General features: G+C 39.2%; 1 protein-coding gene across 3 annotated transcripts in view; it reads left to right on the top strand.

The window, feature by feature from the left end:
- Window positions 1-335: 335 nt before the first annotated feature.
- LOC136256339 (uncharacterized) overlaps window positions 336-18,537 on the top strand; it is a 38,717-nt gene continuing 20,515 nt past the window's right edge. For all 3 annotated transcript variants that reach the window (XR_010701457.1, XR_010701458.1, XM_066049271.1), the window contains exons 1-7: window positions 336-534; window positions 9,638-9,789; window positions 10,260-10,351; window positions 11,345-11,405; window positions 11,463-11,495; window positions 12,592-12,768; window positions 13,496-13,615. Coding sequence is in view for 1 of the 3 variants with exons in the window: in XM_066049271.1 (XP_065905343.1) it covers window positions 345-534; window positions 9,638-9,789; window positions 10,260-10,351; window positions 11,345-11,405; window positions 11,463-11,495; window positions 12,592-12,768; window positions 13,496-13,615 (825 nt within the window). In the remaining 2 variants the exon portion in view is untranslated. The remainder of the gene's footprint in view (window positions 535-9,637; window positions 9,790-10,259; window positions 10,352-11,344; window positions 11,406-11,462; window positions 11,496-12,591; window positions 12,769-13,495; window positions 13,616-18,537) is intronic.

Here is an 18,537-nt window from a genome sequence, read left to right as displayed (position 1 = left end):
AGCCTAGCATTTGTGGGTGGTTTGGTAGTTGATTCTCGGAGGTCGAAATTTCACGTTGCGGACCCTACCAAAGAGTGAGACTCACGCCTAATGCGTGAGAGTTGGCATGTCTGATTTTAGCGTACCTTCTTATCAACTTTCCTTCAAGATTTTTCGACAGGTGTTCTTTAATATCACTACTAACCATCCCAGAACATTAAATTATTCTTAAAACCTTCTGTAAAGACGGTTTCTAAAATATTCGCGGAAATTTTTGGACGCCCAGTCTGCTCATCGGGAAAATTTTTAACGTATGCGGGTTAGTATGCGGCTTCTAGTAAATTCGTGGAATGCTCGACGCGTAGATGGATCTGTGGTTGTTCATTGTCTTGTTGTCTACAGTGCCTAGTTTACACGCTCACAGTAATGGAGCACCTTATTACGCATGTGGCGACTTAATGGTGCAACATGGAGGAAACAGCCAGGCAAAAAACAACGGCTATTTCATTTTGTCAGACGCAGTGAATGATTACACTCCTGGACATGAGTATTTAGGTGGGTTGGCATTTGTCGTAGCTACGCAACTTTGCATATTAATAGCAGAGGTGAATTCAGACCTGTTAAAGGGGGTACCATGCCGGGTTCAGCTCTCAGTAGTGTGAATCGTGGTAAATGATCACTACTCAGCAATGTCTCACTGTTAAATCTTGCACCATTTTAAGCCTTTAGAAATGATGTTTTAAGCAAGTTGATGTTGTGCTACTTTTAAAATCCCATAAAGCAATCAGTGAATCTTTTGGTACGTGATTGTGCAGATTGGACCATTTGTGTGTGAGTCGTGTGCGTGCGTACGTGCATGCGTTTGCATAGCTTCCTTGCCATGCCTGTACTGTGCTTTTTGCACGTCAGTACAGTTGCATGTGTCCGAGGTATACATATGTAATTGTGTGTGGTTTTGAACATCTTAGTGATCTCAGGCGCCATGCAGCTAGCTCATCTGGAATTAATATCATGAACCATGATAGTAGGTTCATAAATAGGGATTGCCCTGAGGGGTCCATTACTCATAAAAACCCTGTCCGAGATTTCAAATTTTCAACTTTTCTCCAGATTTTATGGCAAGATTTCAAAGCAAAAAATTTTGTGGTATCTGGAATAATTAGATCACAAGATGCTTGGTATCCAAAATGTATGGTAACTTTTGCATCAATGATTTGTACTTATCAGCCCAGCTAGAGACAAATCACTCTGAGGCTTCTTCTATAGTGCTGTGGTCAGCTATGTTGTGGCTAGCATGTATGCAGTGGCTTCTCACAGACAATGTAGCCATATAGTGGCACCCACAAAAATCAGTCATAAACTACAAGACTGAATAAAGGGCACTGGAAACCTTAGGTATAGTAGTTAGAAACCTTACCAAAGATTTACTTAACTAATTACTTTATCCCATTATTGGTCATGTCATGTGCTGGCTGAAGTTGTCACACATTTACATCACATGAAGTGCCATATGTGTACTCATGTCAAGGTATTGTAACATTGTACATATTCATAAATAATTGATGTGATACATACAATGAAACAAGAATTTTGATGTAACACTGTTGAGTGATGAACAACACTACCACCTAAGCATCTTGGGGTGTCAAGTGTGCACACGAGGAGTTAATGATAGTTTGCCTGTTTAGCCAATCAGGCATTATCCACCAAGGTTGAATGTAGTGAACACCTGTAAAGAAAGCAGATAAACGTTGAGGAGACTGCCGATGAAAACACGATAACTACTGACCAGGCTGAGAAGAATGGGTTGTCCTGCTTCAGGTATGTATGGCTGCATCCAACTCTAGTTTGTTCATGAAGAGGCTAAGTTCCTATGCATCACTGATGAAGAAACTCCGCGTATCTGACATACGATCAGTGTTGGGCAAGTTACCTTTTACAAGTAACTAGTTACATATTGCATATTACTTGCAACTGAACTATTTAGTTACAGTTACATATTGCCCATAAAAAAAGTAACTATAATAATATTACATATTATATTACTTTGTGTGTACAGCCATAAGCTGTCACATGTGAAACTACCACCTTATCATGTGACATAATTGCATTGTTAGACAATGTGCAAATCTTGGTTATAAGTAAGAAGCTGGTGAATAAGCTTCATTCAGTAGGCTTCATTACTTCGTTGTGGTTAGGCGTTACTCAGTGGATTACTAACGAGATTAGTAACTTCGTTACTATACTATTAGATTTGTTACAGTAACTATATTACTTAGGTAATGCATTACATTTGTAAGTAAAGTAACTTGAATTATATTACCTGTTTTTATAGCATATTTCATTATATTACTTAGTTACCACAATAGTAATAATATTACGTAATGCGTTACATAAGTAACGCGTTACTCCCAACACTGCATACGATACAGTACTAATGCCAAGCATCTGCCATAAAGTACAGCCATGATCAACTCATTGTATGGAAAATGTACATTTCTAAGCTTCGAGTGAGGTGGAGTTATGTTTACCATTACAGATGACTGTATACCTAACTCATTATCATATGCTACGGTAGTAGTGTATAGTAGGGACTGCAAAGGAGAAGCCGTGGCCCACGAAATAGAATCACCCAAAAAACAGCCTCAATTTTCCCTGACGACAGTATTGGTTAGGTAAAACTAAGCCCAAACAAGCTTTCAGATAGACCCAAAACGCTTTCAACAAGTTGCTATGGAATTTTAAAAAAAAGATTTATTTAACGGAATTTTCTACTGATGGAGTAAGTAACTGACTGACTGATGCCTTCAGACAAGCGTAACTGGATAACGGCTAAGGCTACGGGCTTGATGTTTTCACTGTTTGACGTTACTTCGGCCTGACAGGTGCCTTTTGGCATACCGCAGTACGTACAATCCATTCTTCATGGACTTACCAGTGTCCTCCTTTGTGTCCCATTTATCTTTGCTGACAGCGAAAAATGTCGATCTGGTGGTAGCACATGTTGGCTTCCCTTTGTAACAGAAATCGTCCGTATTTTTCATAGTGACTACTTCGATTGCAGGAGTGCTTTTTGAGCAGTTTTTGATTTGTGCTGCTGTGTAACGGGTTGAACATAGCCAACAACGAAGCATAATGGATAGTTCACTTTCAGACGATAATTTATATTACTGAGGCGTGTGGCACCAACGGTATGCATGGGTTTCAGAGGTGCTTTTTGATCAGTTCTTGATTCGTACTGCTGTGTAATGGGCTGAACATAGCTCACAACAAAGCGTAATGGAAACTTCACTTTTCAGACGATATAACTGGGGTGCGCCACACAATTTCATATGCAGTATGCGTGGGTTCACCAATCATAATAATATTATTTACAAAAAGTTAACAAACAAGTATTTCAAAAATTGGAATTTTCTACTAGAGTAGGGACCGTAGCACATCGATAAAAAGTACTGAAACAAGCTGGAGTAGTGCACGATAAATCATAGTAAAACAATAAAAAGTGTTATATCCCTACTGTGCATTTCCAATATGCAGCATGGTATCTTGGAGCACAGTAGGGATATTCTTATTGTTTTACTATGATTTATCGTGCACTACTCCAGCTTGCTTCAGTACTTTTTATCGATGTGCTATGGTCCGTACTCTAGTTGAAAATTCCAAATTTTTTGAAATACTTGTACATAATATATATATATATATAAACATTTCTAAAATTTTGTGAGTATTAATAGTACCACAAAGTTAGGGAAGCCAGAACAAGATGGTCTCTACTATACAGGACAGAGTATAGGGGGTGTAATTCTTCAAATTGAAGTTTCTATCAACCTGTTGGATGAAATGCAGCGAAATTCTATAACAATACAGATTAATGCTAGTATTACAAATCTATGGATTCGCCATTTTGTTATCTTCATTCTGGCAAGCGGTGGCGACTTTTTCTTTCTGACGAAGAGTGGTTCAGCTGTATCTGTCAGGCCTGTAGGGAAAAGAAATCCATAGAATTGTTATTACCCTTTTACTAACCTGGTGTGTGAAGTCTTGTTGGTGTGGGATGCGTAGCGCATCGTAAGCATTTATTAGAAGTAAGTGGTGATGGCCTATCTTGCCCTGCCAATGTGTAACGTAGCGGCTTGAAAATTGCTGTGATAACTGTAGTCAAGATTAGTACCAAGAATGGGTCTTGGAAAGTTGTAGTGTTTTACACAGCTAAGTAATGAGGGCCTACAAATTTTCATTATATGCATGGATTAGTCTATACAGAAACAGGAACAGAAGTAGAAACAGAGCTCTTGTAACTGACTAGTAGTTAACTGCTTGAGGCGTGATTGATTGTTAACTGAGGCTTAAATGAGATTAATTAACTGAGGCTTGATTGATTGTGCATATAAGTGACCTGCCCACGCACACTAATCACAACAAGAATAAACCATCTAGGAGCAAGCCTTTGTGGCAGGTTCTCTTGGCTTATTTTGAGCTTAATATACAACAGATTTGAACAAAAATCTATGGATGCAAGCAAAGCTAATCCCCATAGTAAGACTTTTATGGTTTATCATAATATATAGAATGACATCTGAGCAAGAAAACACGGCCTGGTTTGGGATGTTCCAGCTTAGAAACGAAGTGGAAAATAAGTCGTGGACATGGGGGACTCAGTAAGCATGGCTATATAGTTTTCATCACAAACTAGATGATATCTTTTGCTATACATCTGTGAAACAAAATAATAAAAAAATGGCAAATTTCAGTTTTGTTTGAAATGCACATACTGTTTCTTTTTTCATTTAATACTTACTAGTGGACCTATAATCATTACATATAACCACCAGAGGGTTGTTTTGAGTTGGAGGATGTTTTTCAAGGTGATTATTAGGTGTGTGTTCTATTAGGACTTGTAAAACACATGGATGATCCGGGGGGGGGGGGGGGGTCCGCAACTCCTTTGAATCTTGTACAGCCTCTTTAAAATATCAAATCTTAGCTGATTTTGAAATCTAAAATTGTTGCAAAATTCTGTATATTTAATGTATACTTTTGCATATTCAGCATTATGTGTGCTATGCCTTACATTGGTCCAGAACTTTCGTATGGCTTGAGAGATCAAAGACTACTTAAGGTGGCCATAGGGCAATAAACTCACACAAATAATTAAACACTTGTATAGAATGAATAAGTTTCCAATCAGTTTTTAAAAAAACAAAATACAGGTTAGAGGTACGTGTCATTCATGTGATAATATAGTTTATCAAATTCTAATATACAGTGTAGTGTTTTATAAATTGTTATTTACTTATTGAATGTGTGCTAGTGTGTGAGTTACAAACAAATAGTTAACTATTAGATGGCCTAAGATCATCTTGATTCCAAAAAGAAACCAACTTGCATACCGGCTGTCCCATTGCGTGGCATGAATGGGTCCATTTAGGAAGCATGGATCCCGTGTAAAGGCAAAACAGTTTTGGAAACATAGTATCCTTCTACAGTTGATGGTAAACTCTGATGCATTTGACACAAACTGTCGATGTGGATGTCCATACCACAGAGTTGCACTAGGAACGTCGAGTAATGTGAAGCTAACCTTACACTTGGAAATAGTATGAATGATTCCTCTTCAATAACATATTTATCCAGGAAAAGCATGAAGAAACCTCCTTCTTCGTGGAAAGGTCTAGCAACAAGGCTGTCTTGGCTCTAGCTGGACATTTGATCTCTACTAGGCCATGTGGGCCATCAGCTTTATGCTAACCCATCTGGTGATGCTGCCATCTAGTTGTTCTGTGGAGATGATTAAAGGTGTATACAAACAATATTAATGTACACATAATGCATACAGTAAAGAGTGCTTGCCACATACCTCAACATCTATGTGAAAACCTGTTTTCTCCACAAATACATTTGGGTGACAGTTGTTTCTCAGGTATTCACCATACGGTGGCCGAGCATGAGGCTCATTGACCATACCTAATGGCAGCAGTTTCTCTAGTTACCTTGTACACACTTTGTGGAACAAGTGGAGTGTTTGCTGCTTTACACTTCACAATGTCATCAAAAGAGGGAGCAGTCCTTGACGCTGCAAGATCGATTCTCCTGACTGATCATCTCATTGTGGGTAGCAGCAATCAGTGTTGGGGGTAATGCGTTATGTAATGTTATTACCTTTTGAGGTAACTAAGCAACATAACGAATACGCTACTGTATAGTGGGATATTTTTGAGGTATGAAACTTTTACGAAACTCTACAAAATACGATTTTCGCATTTTTTAATTCACAAAAGTCTTTTTGGTAACGTAATAGCTATGTGTATAAACCTAAAACATTTCACGATTATATTTTTACAAAGCTAACAATCCTTGTGAAATTTGTGAAAGTTTCATCCCTCGAACATTTCTGGCTATACGGTATGAAAACTAGTAATGTAACTCAAGTTACTTTACTTACAAATGTAACACATCCAAGCAACGAAGTTACTGTAACAAATGGAATATTATTACTACAAATAAGGAAGTACCTAATCTCGTTACACTAATCCACTGAGTAATGCCTAGCCTAATGAAGCCACCTCAAATAATGAATAAAGCTAACTTACCCAGTTACCTTCTCTTGAATACATTTATAACCAAGATTTTTATATTGTCCAACAACACAATCATGTCACACTGATAAGGTGGTAATATAGTACACACTTGGACTTCCTATAGCTGAATAGAAATCAAAGGCTTTGTAAATTAGATCAACCAGTGGGTAGACAGTTATTGTGTAACCATGATGCATTAACTGTCCATTGGGAAAGCATGATTGGGTTTACCACAAATGTATTCACAGTGCTAAGTGGTCAAACAGGATGTCCTATATATGTACAGCAGAATTTTTATAGCTTCATAACTGTTTTATCTTGTTAAATAACAAGGCTGTTTTGGTGCCCATTTGTGCGGATGTTCATGGGCTTGCTAATGTACTATAGTTGTGCTTAAGGCTGTACACACAAAGTAATATAATATGTAATATTATTATAGTTACTTTATTTTATGGGTAATATGTAACTAGTCTTTGTTGTAAATAATAGTATTACGTAATGAGCTACTATACCCCAACACTGGCAGCAATAATCTCTCTTCTTTCAGCAGATACCTATATAAATATGAGTGGTACGAGTGTGTGTAATATGTTAGTGTTTGTGATGAAAAAGTTTGAATACAGAATTTTATATTGAAAAAATACATTCATACTATATATTAATTTATATGCAACAATAATGAACATAGGAAGATAAGGAGATTGCAAATAGCATCAGGAAATTTTCATTAAGCATGCAGTCTCACAATTGCTATAATATATATATATATATATATATATATTTATTACTTTACAGATAATTTAACATAAGTACAGACACATTAGACAAATCAAGGGAGAATATACAAGATCTGTAGTAGTAGTAGCAGCAGCAGCAGCAGCAGCAGCAGCAGCAGCAGCAGCAGCAGCAGCAGCAGCAGCAGCAGCAGCAGCAGCAGCAGCAGCAGCAGCAGCAGCAGCAGCAGCAGCAGCAGCAGCAGCAGCAGCAGCAGCAGCAGCAGCAGCAGCAGCAGCAGCAGCAGCAGCAGCAGCAGCAGCAGCAGCAGCAGCAGCAGCAGCAGCAGCAGCAGCAGCAGCAGCAGCAGCAGCAGCAGCAGCAGCAGCAGCAGCAGCAGCAGCAGCAGCAGCAGCAGCAGCAGCAGCAGCAGCAGCAGCAGCAGCAGCAGCAGCAGCAGCAGCAGCAGCAGCAGCAGCAGCAGCAGCAGCAGCAGCAGCAGCAGCAGCAGCAGCAGCAGCAGCAGCAGCAGCAGCAGCAGCAGCAGCAGCAGCAGCAGCAGCAGCAGCAGCAGCAGCAGCAGCAGCAGCAGCAGCAGCAGCAGCAGCAGCAGCAGCAGCAGCAGCAGCAGCAGCAGCAGCAGCAGCAGCAGCAGCAGCAGCAGCAGCAGCAGCAGCAGCAGCAGCAGCAGCAGCAGCAGCAGCAGCAGCAGCAGCAGCAGCAGCAGCAGCAGCAGCAGCAGCAGCAGCAGCAGCAGCAGCAGCAGCAGCAGCAGCAGCAGCAGCAGCAGCAGCAGCAGCAGCAGCAGCAGCAGCAGCAGCAGCAGCAGCAGCAGCAGCAGCAGCAGCAGCAGCAGCAGCAGCAGCAGCAGCAGCAGCAAACGGTAGTTGTTATATCATCACATTGACTCCTCTGAGTTTGTTGCTGGATCGCCACAGTGGATATCAGGCAACTCCAAGTAAGATTTTGAATCATTTGTTATATCTGGATGATCTGAAATTGTTTGCTAAAAATGATACTCAACTGGAGATTTTACTCCACACTGTTAAGATGTTTTCGGATGATGTTGGCCTTGATTTTGGTTTGGATAAATGTGCCAAACTTACTGTAAGTAGAGGAACGGTTTGATGTTGTGCTTTATGAGACCTCCTGTATTTGTGAATTGAATGTTGGAGAAACTTATAAGTATTTGAAGCTGAGGGAGTGAACAGTTCAAGGAGTAAGAGGTTTACTTTGGATACTTATTCGCAGAGACTGAGGCTGGTATGAAAATCCCTCCTTAGTGGCCCATGTAAGGCGAGAGCAACTAATTCTTATCGTGTTCCAGTATTAACTTATGGTTTTAGCATTATTACATGGATGAAGAAAGAGTTAGGTCAGTTTGATGTAATTGCAAGAAAAATTATGTCAGGTGTAATAGCCATCACCCATGTTCCTCTGCCAGTCACTTCCTCCTCATATAGCCATTTCATCAAGAGCTAAAAACTACTGTTCATCTTTATCAATAGATGTGAATATTGAAATATGTCTTAAAGCGCTCCATTTGTGTGAAGCAGTTGAGTTTACTGATTGATTCTCTGTCTGTTAAGCCTCTCCATGGCAAGAATTACTCACTATTGGATGCTAGTTATGTGGATAAGAGTGCTAGCACTAGATGGTTACATCACTGTTCCATCACTGATGTGTTGACTGTGTGGTGATTCTGAAGATACAATTGTTCATCTATTATCAGCTTGTTCTCACCTGGCCTCTACTGCTTATTTATATTGTCACAACTTGGTGGCCAAGATAGTAGTCCATTGGCACTTATCAATAGTATTCTCCTTCCCTCTGTCATCCTCCACATGGTTTACTCACTGCCCTGAACCAGTGATTGAGAATGAATCAGCCAAGCTGTTGTGGGACTTTAGCTTAGTCTCTGAGTGTCATCGTCCTAACAATAGGCTTGACCTTGTACTCTTTGGCTACATGCGTCATCGAAGGAGTGTGAGAAGGTTCACAAATATCAACCGCTGGCAGGAGACTTTCATTCTATGTATCAAATGTCTGTCCATGTAGTTCCTGTTGTGATTGGCCACACAAGGGTGATGTCAACTCAGTGTAGAGAATTTTTGCAGTCTATCCCAGAGTTTTCTTCAAGTTTGTTGTGCCATCTTCAAAATGCAGTTTCAATACATATTTTTTCGTTCACTTAATCTGTAAACTATGACTGAGTTGTATTTGATGTATTAGATACAAGATTTCCCTCTTGTTTTCTGTAAAGTTGTACATGTGATTTCAGTTTATGAAAAAGTAGTATTAGTACTTTGTATTGGGAATTAGTTGTTTACCAAGTTGTTCAGTGCATCTTGTGTCGTCAATTTTAGTGGAGCTCAGAGGACAACTACAGGCATTTAAAGGCTTCTTCCTACAAGCTAGAGCAGAGAACAATCAGGTATCTACAGCCTCCATTGTTGGAGTATGGACTCCACTCAACACGTCATTTTCCAAAACAGTTAAATGTAATAAAGTGGATGGGGTAGGTTATCACCCACACACACGCACACACACACAGAGTCTTGCGATGGGTTTATCAACAGTAAATTTCCAATCACTAAGGAATCAGGGTGTATATAAGCGCAATATAACAATGTAGCCATGGTTCATATCATAGCATGCCTCATCAAGACACACGGTAGTGTGTCGTGTGGCCAAGAAACTGGTGCACAACACCGTGAGTATACTGACAGGAAGAAAGAAAACACAATTTTCATACCTCCATAACTCTATGCTGCTTTTATGAAACAAGACGATTTTTGCCGTGGACACACCACCAATGTCAGTACTCCACATACCAAATTTGAGCTATGTCGCTTCAAGCGTTCCTGAGATATGCGACTTCAAAAATTGGCTTAGTTTGTTTGGAAACTTTGGCTGCATACTCTAGGTTTCAAATCTTATGCACAAGTATATATACAGTATGTACATATCTTTGCCATACTACTCTAGGATACCGTTACACATTCATCACCTGTTAATAAGAAATCACAGTTTTTCATGTGGAGAGCTCCAAACACTACTGTGGGAAGGATTCATTTTATGTAAGTACAAAAAACACTGTAGTGAGTATATGTAGTGTGTGTGTGTGTGTGTGTGTGTGTGTGCATGCGTGCGTGTGCATGTATGTGTGTACATGTGTGTGTGTGTGTGTGTGTGTGTGTGTGTGTGTGATTCTAAGTGTGAATGAGAGGTCAAATAGAATTGCTCCAGTTTAATTAGACAAGAACAAGATTAAATGTTTGTTTTTCATGTCTCATATAATGGGCAAGAGTCAGGTAGTTTCCATTTATTTTTCCTGGAGGATATTTGTTTTCTCCAACTCTCTAAACCGAGTAATGAACAGGTGGTACAAGGGCATGCAAATCATCCACCACCTAGTTGCACCATCTCTTCTTAGGCCCATGGAATGGCTGCTTTCTCACCAGTTTACCAAAATTTAATATATGTAGGTTGTTTTAGGGTGCAATCCTCATCCCAGATGGCATAAGTAAGTGGCCTAACTACCACAATCTCCACTCCAAAAAACAACCAGCAATCAATCAGGACATGTGAAACTTAACTGACAATTGTAATTTTTTAGCAGCAATATACTCAGAGTCTTGTGCTTCCAGGATGGTACAAACACAACGATTGTGGAAAATATCTATGCACATTAAGGGGCCTTTAGTGCCCAAGTCTGGGGACTACACAACAAAATGGACTGTAGCATCATAAACAGTTCTCTAAGTATGGAGAGAAGAGTATGATAGGGAAACACACACACACACACAAGCAGAAACCTCAGCAGCAATTGTTATATGGTCATGCCCACTCATGATTGGTGGTCAGAGCTTTGTTCCAGAGCTGTTGATGTTCTAGCCAAAAACAGAGGGCCAAAAACCTGTGCCAGTAACATTTTCCAGACTTTTTATTGTGCTTGTACAAGACATTGCCAATTTTGTGAATTTGTTATGAAAAATAATAGCCTTCTGAATTCATACTGTTGTCATATTCATTGTAGATTTATGTAATAGCTTACTTTCTGCTCTAAACAGGTACTCTGTGGTTCAAGCTTTTAGTACTTTCTTTGATGCATTAAATGCCACTGAAGAGAAGGTAAAATGGAGTTTTAATTGTGTATGCTGTAAATTATTTTGTTTACATATATTATAGCCTATTAGTTCTGTTGCACCTCCGACAAGACCTGTGAGTTCTGTAATGTCTGCTTGTGTCTTTAGTGGTGTGCCTATGCATATGTGTGTACATAGAGATCAGATGGATATCAACAATGTACAATAGTTAGCTAAATTTATGCAATTTTAGCAAGCCAGTGAGTTTCTCAGCTCAATATTACTATAGTTAGTTTGTACACTCACTATAAAATGGACTCTATACTATATGAGCTGCGAAAGTGCGTATGTTTTCATTTTTACTCACACATGTTTTAGTACTTAATAGAAAATTCAGCACCAACCGGTGGCAAAAAATTATGCAAGGTGGTATTAGGGAGACAGTTGAACTGAGTCTTTCTTTCCTTGTTTAACACTGAAACTACCTATAGTAGTAAAGTATCATACAGTATGGTAATACTGTATTAGGGATCATGAAGAAGTGGGCTTTTCCAGCCAACCTAAAACCAGCCTCAATTTCTCTTCGTGAGGGCTTGGCAGCATTGGTTAGGCACAGCCAAGCCCAAATATGTTCTTAGACCAACCCCAAACCCTTCCAAAAAATTTCTATGACTGATGCCTCCAGCCAAGCATAACTCAACATGGATAAGGCTACGGGCTTTTGATGTCTTCACTGTTCGACGTTGCTTCATCCCAAGATGTGCCTTTTTGCCAACCACAATACATACAGTACACACATTGTGGACTTGCCTTTGTCCTCCTTTGTGTTCCAGTTATTTTCACTGACAGCATTGCAAGGTGTCAATTCGTGATAGTACGATGCAGCTTCTCTGTGGCTGTGTTGGTTATTATGCTCATTGCTCATTTTTCCACAGTGACTGGATTAATTGCAGAGATTGGACATTTTTAATCCCTGGTTTAGTCTATTTATGGATATTTTTAATGCCTAATTCAATCTATTTATGAATGAAATTAGGGATTAAAAATGTCCACTAGTATATCTGCAGGTGTAGATGACCTTCCTTGTTTCTCTACTTTTTTCTATGATTTCTCATCGAACTTAGAATTCCTAATTTTTCCTTATACTTGTAATAATTATAGCAAACAGGTTTTCTAGTAATGCATTAAGAAATTTTCTGCTAAGACTTTTGTGTCTTGTTTCTTCACTACAGCCACTTGGTGCTGTGTTCCCTAACTCATATCGTCAACCAGAGGATTGTGAATCATATAAGTGTGACTTCTATGTTGAGTGGAGAAACAATGACAGATTTGTGGACTTCAGGATGGAAGGAAAATCAAATGGTTGGATTGTGTTAGGTCTATCTGGTGATAACACATCACTAAATTCGGTGCGTGCATTGTGTGTACAAATGTGCCTGTGTTAATACTAGTGTATAGAATGTATTGAAGTCTACAGTAGACAGAATGTTGTGTTTTAATCAACACTAAGCCTAAGTCAAATATGCTCAAAATTTTGCCCAAAATCCTTTCAGAAATTTCCCAAATTTTTCACCTATTATGCTATTTCAGTGCTCCTATTATGCTTGCATTATGCTCTACAATTTTCTTGGATCAGTGAATGCTCTATTAGAGTATTTCAGTATAAAGTGACTGTTCTATTAGAGAGTATCAGTCTAAAGAGCTATGTACAATGCATTTGAGTACTCTATTGCAGTTTGTAGTTTCCACTGACTGCCCTATTAGGGAGTATTGATATATTTTCATGGAATTAAGATCCATAGTTTGAAATATCCACCTAATATGCCAGCATTATGCTGGCATACCACTGAAGCCTATAATGCTGGCATATTTGACGCAGGCCTAATCAACACATACATTTTCAGTACAGATTCTTGCACTGTAAGTGACTGTTTACTGGTCAGACAATCAAATAATTGCATTCTCGTAAATGTTTAAAATGTTATTGTTAAGTAGTTCTACTGGAGTGTAGTATGATTTTGTTGATTTTGAGGAACAATTCTAGGTATATATACATATGTACTTACTTATTAATTCATGCAACAACTCCAACAATTTATATGTTGACTGTAGAGCAGTTGACTCTCATCTCCACAGGTTGGTCGTGTGTTCAGTGATATACTGATGTGTCAGGCAGAGCCTACAGGAAATGTAACAAATGTTAAGGATCTGTTTCTTGCTGGTGGTTCAACCACTCCAATGTTTGACAGTAGTGTGGTGAGTGAAAGTATATTTTTGTCTATCTGTCTGTCTGTCTGTCTGTCTGTTACTCTGTTTTGTTTTACCTGCATACAATAATGTATATGTGTCACAAGTATACATACTTGAACACTCATTAATAAGTACTTCCCGGTGATATACAATGCACCTACCGACCTCAATAATAGAGGTTTGGCAGCTGGGTGTAGGTTTTCAAGATAGGATTCTTAATTGAGGGCCCCTCTCCTGTTACGCTTATTTTCTACCCTTTGCCTTGGGTAGAGAAGTGTACAAGGATGTGTTTATCTCTTAAAGTTTAGCCTCTTCAGCTTGGGGAAGAATGGGTGAGAAGTGCCCCTTCCACTACACCCAGGGGTGAGCTTCTGTCCTCGGTTATTGATACCAGGACAGGTGTGAACTTTACCCAAGCTGACCTCCAACCTCTTTTTATTGAATTTCTGTATTGTGATGAACTTTTTACATTGGGATCAAAAACAATATCCATCCCAGCACTGTCTATTTGACGTGGACACCATTTCTTGCCTGTGACTTCAATTGAAGTGCTAAAGAGCTATATACTCTCTGAATTTTAGATCACAACCTGCTTATCATCTAGTTAACTAAAATTTGCATTGGGGGAGAATGTATCTGTAATGGACTACATTGAGATCATGAAGTCATATAACAAGAATTAGTGTGGCCTGCACCATTATGCCTTCTTGAATTTGCATTTGTGTAATTAATCTTGTTCAAAGTTCCTCATACGTTACAATTAACATACAAGAGTCTTTCCAAGCAATTAGGTAGACCCTGTATCACTTTAAATATGTGATGGCTCCAAGGCTCTGAGAAATGCACCAAAAGTACAAGTACGTATAACAAAGCTACAAAGTGTAGGGCATAGTATATTATAACATCGCATAGTATATTATAACATCGCATTGTATACCACAATATACACTAGCTGAGGGGGCAAACTCAGTAGATAGTATCAGTGTTATTATAATGTTATTAATTGTATCCACCCATGTATGTGAGTGGAGTTGTCGCAATGGGTTACTTTTTAAAAATTTTATTTTAGGCATGCTCTCACTATCTTGATACTCTGAACTCTACCACTGATTGTCACCTTATGCTGTGTATATATATCCTACTTTAAAGCTGCCAATACCTTAACAGATTAAATGGCTACTATATTTCTTTCTAGATACTCACAGATAAATTATCTTTGACACCCGAAAGCAGTACTCACTAACTTGATTTGAAATAATCAGATAGCTGTGCCAAATGCCTGCTAAAAATGACTGGTTACCGCAGGTTTCTTCTTTCTTTAAACAGAAATTGCACCTGTGGCCCCCACAATAGGATTACCTGGGGCTAGTGCTAATGGTAGTGCACACATTACTTCTTGTAAAGCAAAGAGGTGCTCATAACACAAATAAACTCAAGTTTCATGTAACACAATTTAAAGTCATTGTACAAAGACAATAAACTTAGGTTGGTGTCCACTTAACATTTGGGGCATACATAGCTTGCGTTTACCACAAACCATGAACAAGTTGACAAAATAAATGCTGGCACTTGTTACCTGCTGAGCACCGCCTCCCACTGACATTACGATATAACTATACATCCTGTATGGTGTTGAAATCAACGTTGCAGCCCATATTAGTTAGGCCTCTCTATACCCTTGGGGCCTCAAATAAAACATATTGCTTATAAAATAGGGTTATTGCATGTACCTTATCCTATTGCTATTGAAGTCATTCTTCTGAAACTATTACAACTACTATGTTAATATTTTACCACTATATGCTAATATGTTGACCTCTTAAGTTGCATATGGTTCTATCATATCAAATTTTAAATTAAATGGCCTTGAACCGTTGCATTTACCAAAGTTAAGGCTACCCCTAGTATACCTTTCTCATACAAAAATAAACACTTCAGACGTATTTTCCTCTTGTTGCTACTACATATAAGCATCACTGCCACTATCAGCTGATCTGGATTGTTACTGCATTGTGTAATGCCATTGATACTTTAGTGGACATTCTTGTAATGCACTTCTTATTGTGGGGTTGTGATTTCCTTCCCACTGACTAATCAAGTGCTGTGAACCATACTGTGAAGGGGTTTTGAGCGTAACTATCATGACAACATCCTTACAGATTTTTCTTTGCTTGGTATACGCACAGACAATGACAAAAGCAACTTAACTAGAATTTTTCTTTGTATTTTTTTTAGTCTTAGGACAAATTAATGGCATGTTAAGAACCATACCCATAGAGTGGATGAAGCCAGATAAGGACACAACCAAGCATGTCCTAGGACATTTTCCCACTTTACAGGTATGTACCTAGTAAAATCTGGGCACTACATCTTATTTTAACATTGTTTCTTATAGCTATATACAGCCCACCAGTAGCCATTAACATTTTTGACTACAATGGCTACCCAATTAAATGGTTACAGTTCCACTAGTGGCTCAGTCAGAACCACTGCAGCCATTACAGTAGCAGGACACTGGTCCACCAGATGTATTCACACCTCCGACCATTAAGCCAGATGCCAGATACAGACCCCTAATTTCTAAATCTGCAATCATTGGGCACTGTGCTCTTCAAGTTGCTGCTGGGCATTGATCTTGTCCTTAGTAGAACAGTCCACCTCCAGTAGATGGACACTGGTCCACCTTAATTCTTAAAGCTCCTATACAGATTATAGAAGAGTAGAACTACTGCTGGTTTTTAGGGGTTGCTAAAATCAATTGTAGTACTGTATTATACTTGTAACCACTACAAGGAATGCTTGCAGAGCTACATATGATGCTGTGATGTTGTGCTTGTCTCAGACTGTGGCTAGGCCTCCAATTATGACTGTATGTCTAAATGCTGGCTCTCTGTCACCACCAAAAACAATTACAAACCTGAATTCAAAGTGCTATGCAGAACACATACCTGCTGTCCACAGGTTCTTCTGATTACTCAATTATCAATCCAAAAATTATTTCTAAGGATGATGCTGGTCCCTTAACATCCTTGATACTGGACTGACTGCTGAATGTTGTTGACACCCTTAGACACTACCTTTCCAGTGGCTGGAAGTTAGTTCAATTAACACCCTTAGACTACATCTTTCAGTGACAGAATGCTGTTCAATTAGCACCACCAGAAGTGGTTTATCAGAAGTAACATTGGTCAGGCAAAATTCTTTTGGGTAGACAAATATGTCCCCAACCTAACCAGTTTCAGAACTGAACTGTTGATGTACAATATTGTTTTCTTGCCTGGGTGGCTCCCCCAGTCCTGTTAATGCATTCATAGAAAACATCTTTGTTTTAGGTGGAAGCTGGTCCATCTTTGCGTATGACCGTAGGATAACAAGACCTTTATAACTGGACACTGGTCCCATTTTCTTTCTGACATTTTTTAAGGCTAACACCATTACAGCTGGACGCTGGTCCACTTCTATCATTGATGCCTTCTGATGCTACCATCACTATAAGGTAGATGCTGGTCCTCTTTTTTGCTACTGTCCTTTGGATAACACCACTACTGAGCCTAGATGCCGGTCCACTTCAACCATTAATGCCTCCAAGTGCTACCAGTTCCATATAGTAATACCCTTTGCACCACAGTGACTAAACATCAAGTCAGTAACACTCTTAGGTACTACAACACTAGTCACTGGGTGCTGGACCATTTAGTTCATTTGTACTATAGCACTAGAGTGATTGGCCACTGGACCATTTAGTATACTAGTGCCCTTAGCTACTAGAGCAGTATGATTGGGTACTGCTTATTAATGCCCCTAGATAATAATGTCACTCCCTAAGGTTCCTATGGATATGTACATATACTTGAAATCAACAAGGAGAAGACACCCTGACCCCCTGGCAGACTCCAATAAGCGTTCAAGTGCTAATCGGATGGCTGCAGGTTCAAGGCTGCCCAGGTCCAGTCATGAATATTTTCTCCTTTCTCCATCTTTTCAAACATATTTTCTGTAGCAATTTTAAACAGGTTGTGGGACCAGGAGACCTTCAGCACTTGTACTGTATAAATACAAAATATCATTATATATGTGCTGGTCCATCAATGTCCTTAAGAACCATACCACTACAGTGGCTGGATGCAGTCACCTTAGTTCGCTGATGCTGTTAGGTACTATACCACCATAGTACCTGGACACTGGTCTCCTCTCTTAGTTGGGGCCTTAGGCATAACATATTGCTCCTGTTGGAACCTAGTTTTGTTAGTTTCCCAAATCCAAACATTTTGCATAGTTGAGTTGGAGCTGTACCGATTATCGGATCAGCAAATATATCGGCCACCCATATTGGTATTGGTAAAAAATGGTACGAGGACTGATATCACTACTGATATTTATACAGTAGGTCTAGCAATAGTTTGTACATAAATGGACTGTACATTGGTTTTGTATGTTATCCATGCAGCCACTTATTGTTCACTGTGAGCAAGTGCTATGCTATGAGAAGCCACATAAATGTACATGTCTAGTGTTCTATTGCTGAAAAGTCTATCAATGAAGCACTTATAGTACCTAAAGAAGAGTCACAGGATAACCAAGGAAGCTTGCTGTACTACCTTCCTTCCTTACAAGCCATTAAAATGCAGAGTAATGGAAAAATATCTGCATGGGAATATGCATTACAATGTTTGTGGGTACCTAATTGGTTGGATTGCACAATAGAAGCCAAATCACTATCACCACAGGCATAGAGCATAGTAATGAATGCATGCACATGTTGTAGAGTAGGTAAATACACTTTAATTTGTTTACAACTGTGTATTGCAAATATCGGATCAGCTATTGGCTATCGGCTTCGTTTGGTAACATTAATATCGGATATTGGTAAATGCAAAAACCCATATTGGTACAGCTCTAAGCTGAATGCTGATACCTTTTTTTCTAGC

The sequence above is a fragment of the Dysidea avara genome, chromosome 5 (assembly GCF_963678975.1).
Source record: "Dysidea avara chromosome 5, odDysAvar1.4, whole genome shotgun sequence".
In the NCBI taxonomy this organism is placed as follows: domain Eukaryota; kingdom Metazoa; phylum Porifera; class Demospongiae; order Dictyoceratida; family Dysideidae; genus Dysidea; species Dysidea avara.
Note: the sequence above shows the minus strand (reverse complement) of the source record. Positions and strands in the feature narration are given on the sequence as shown.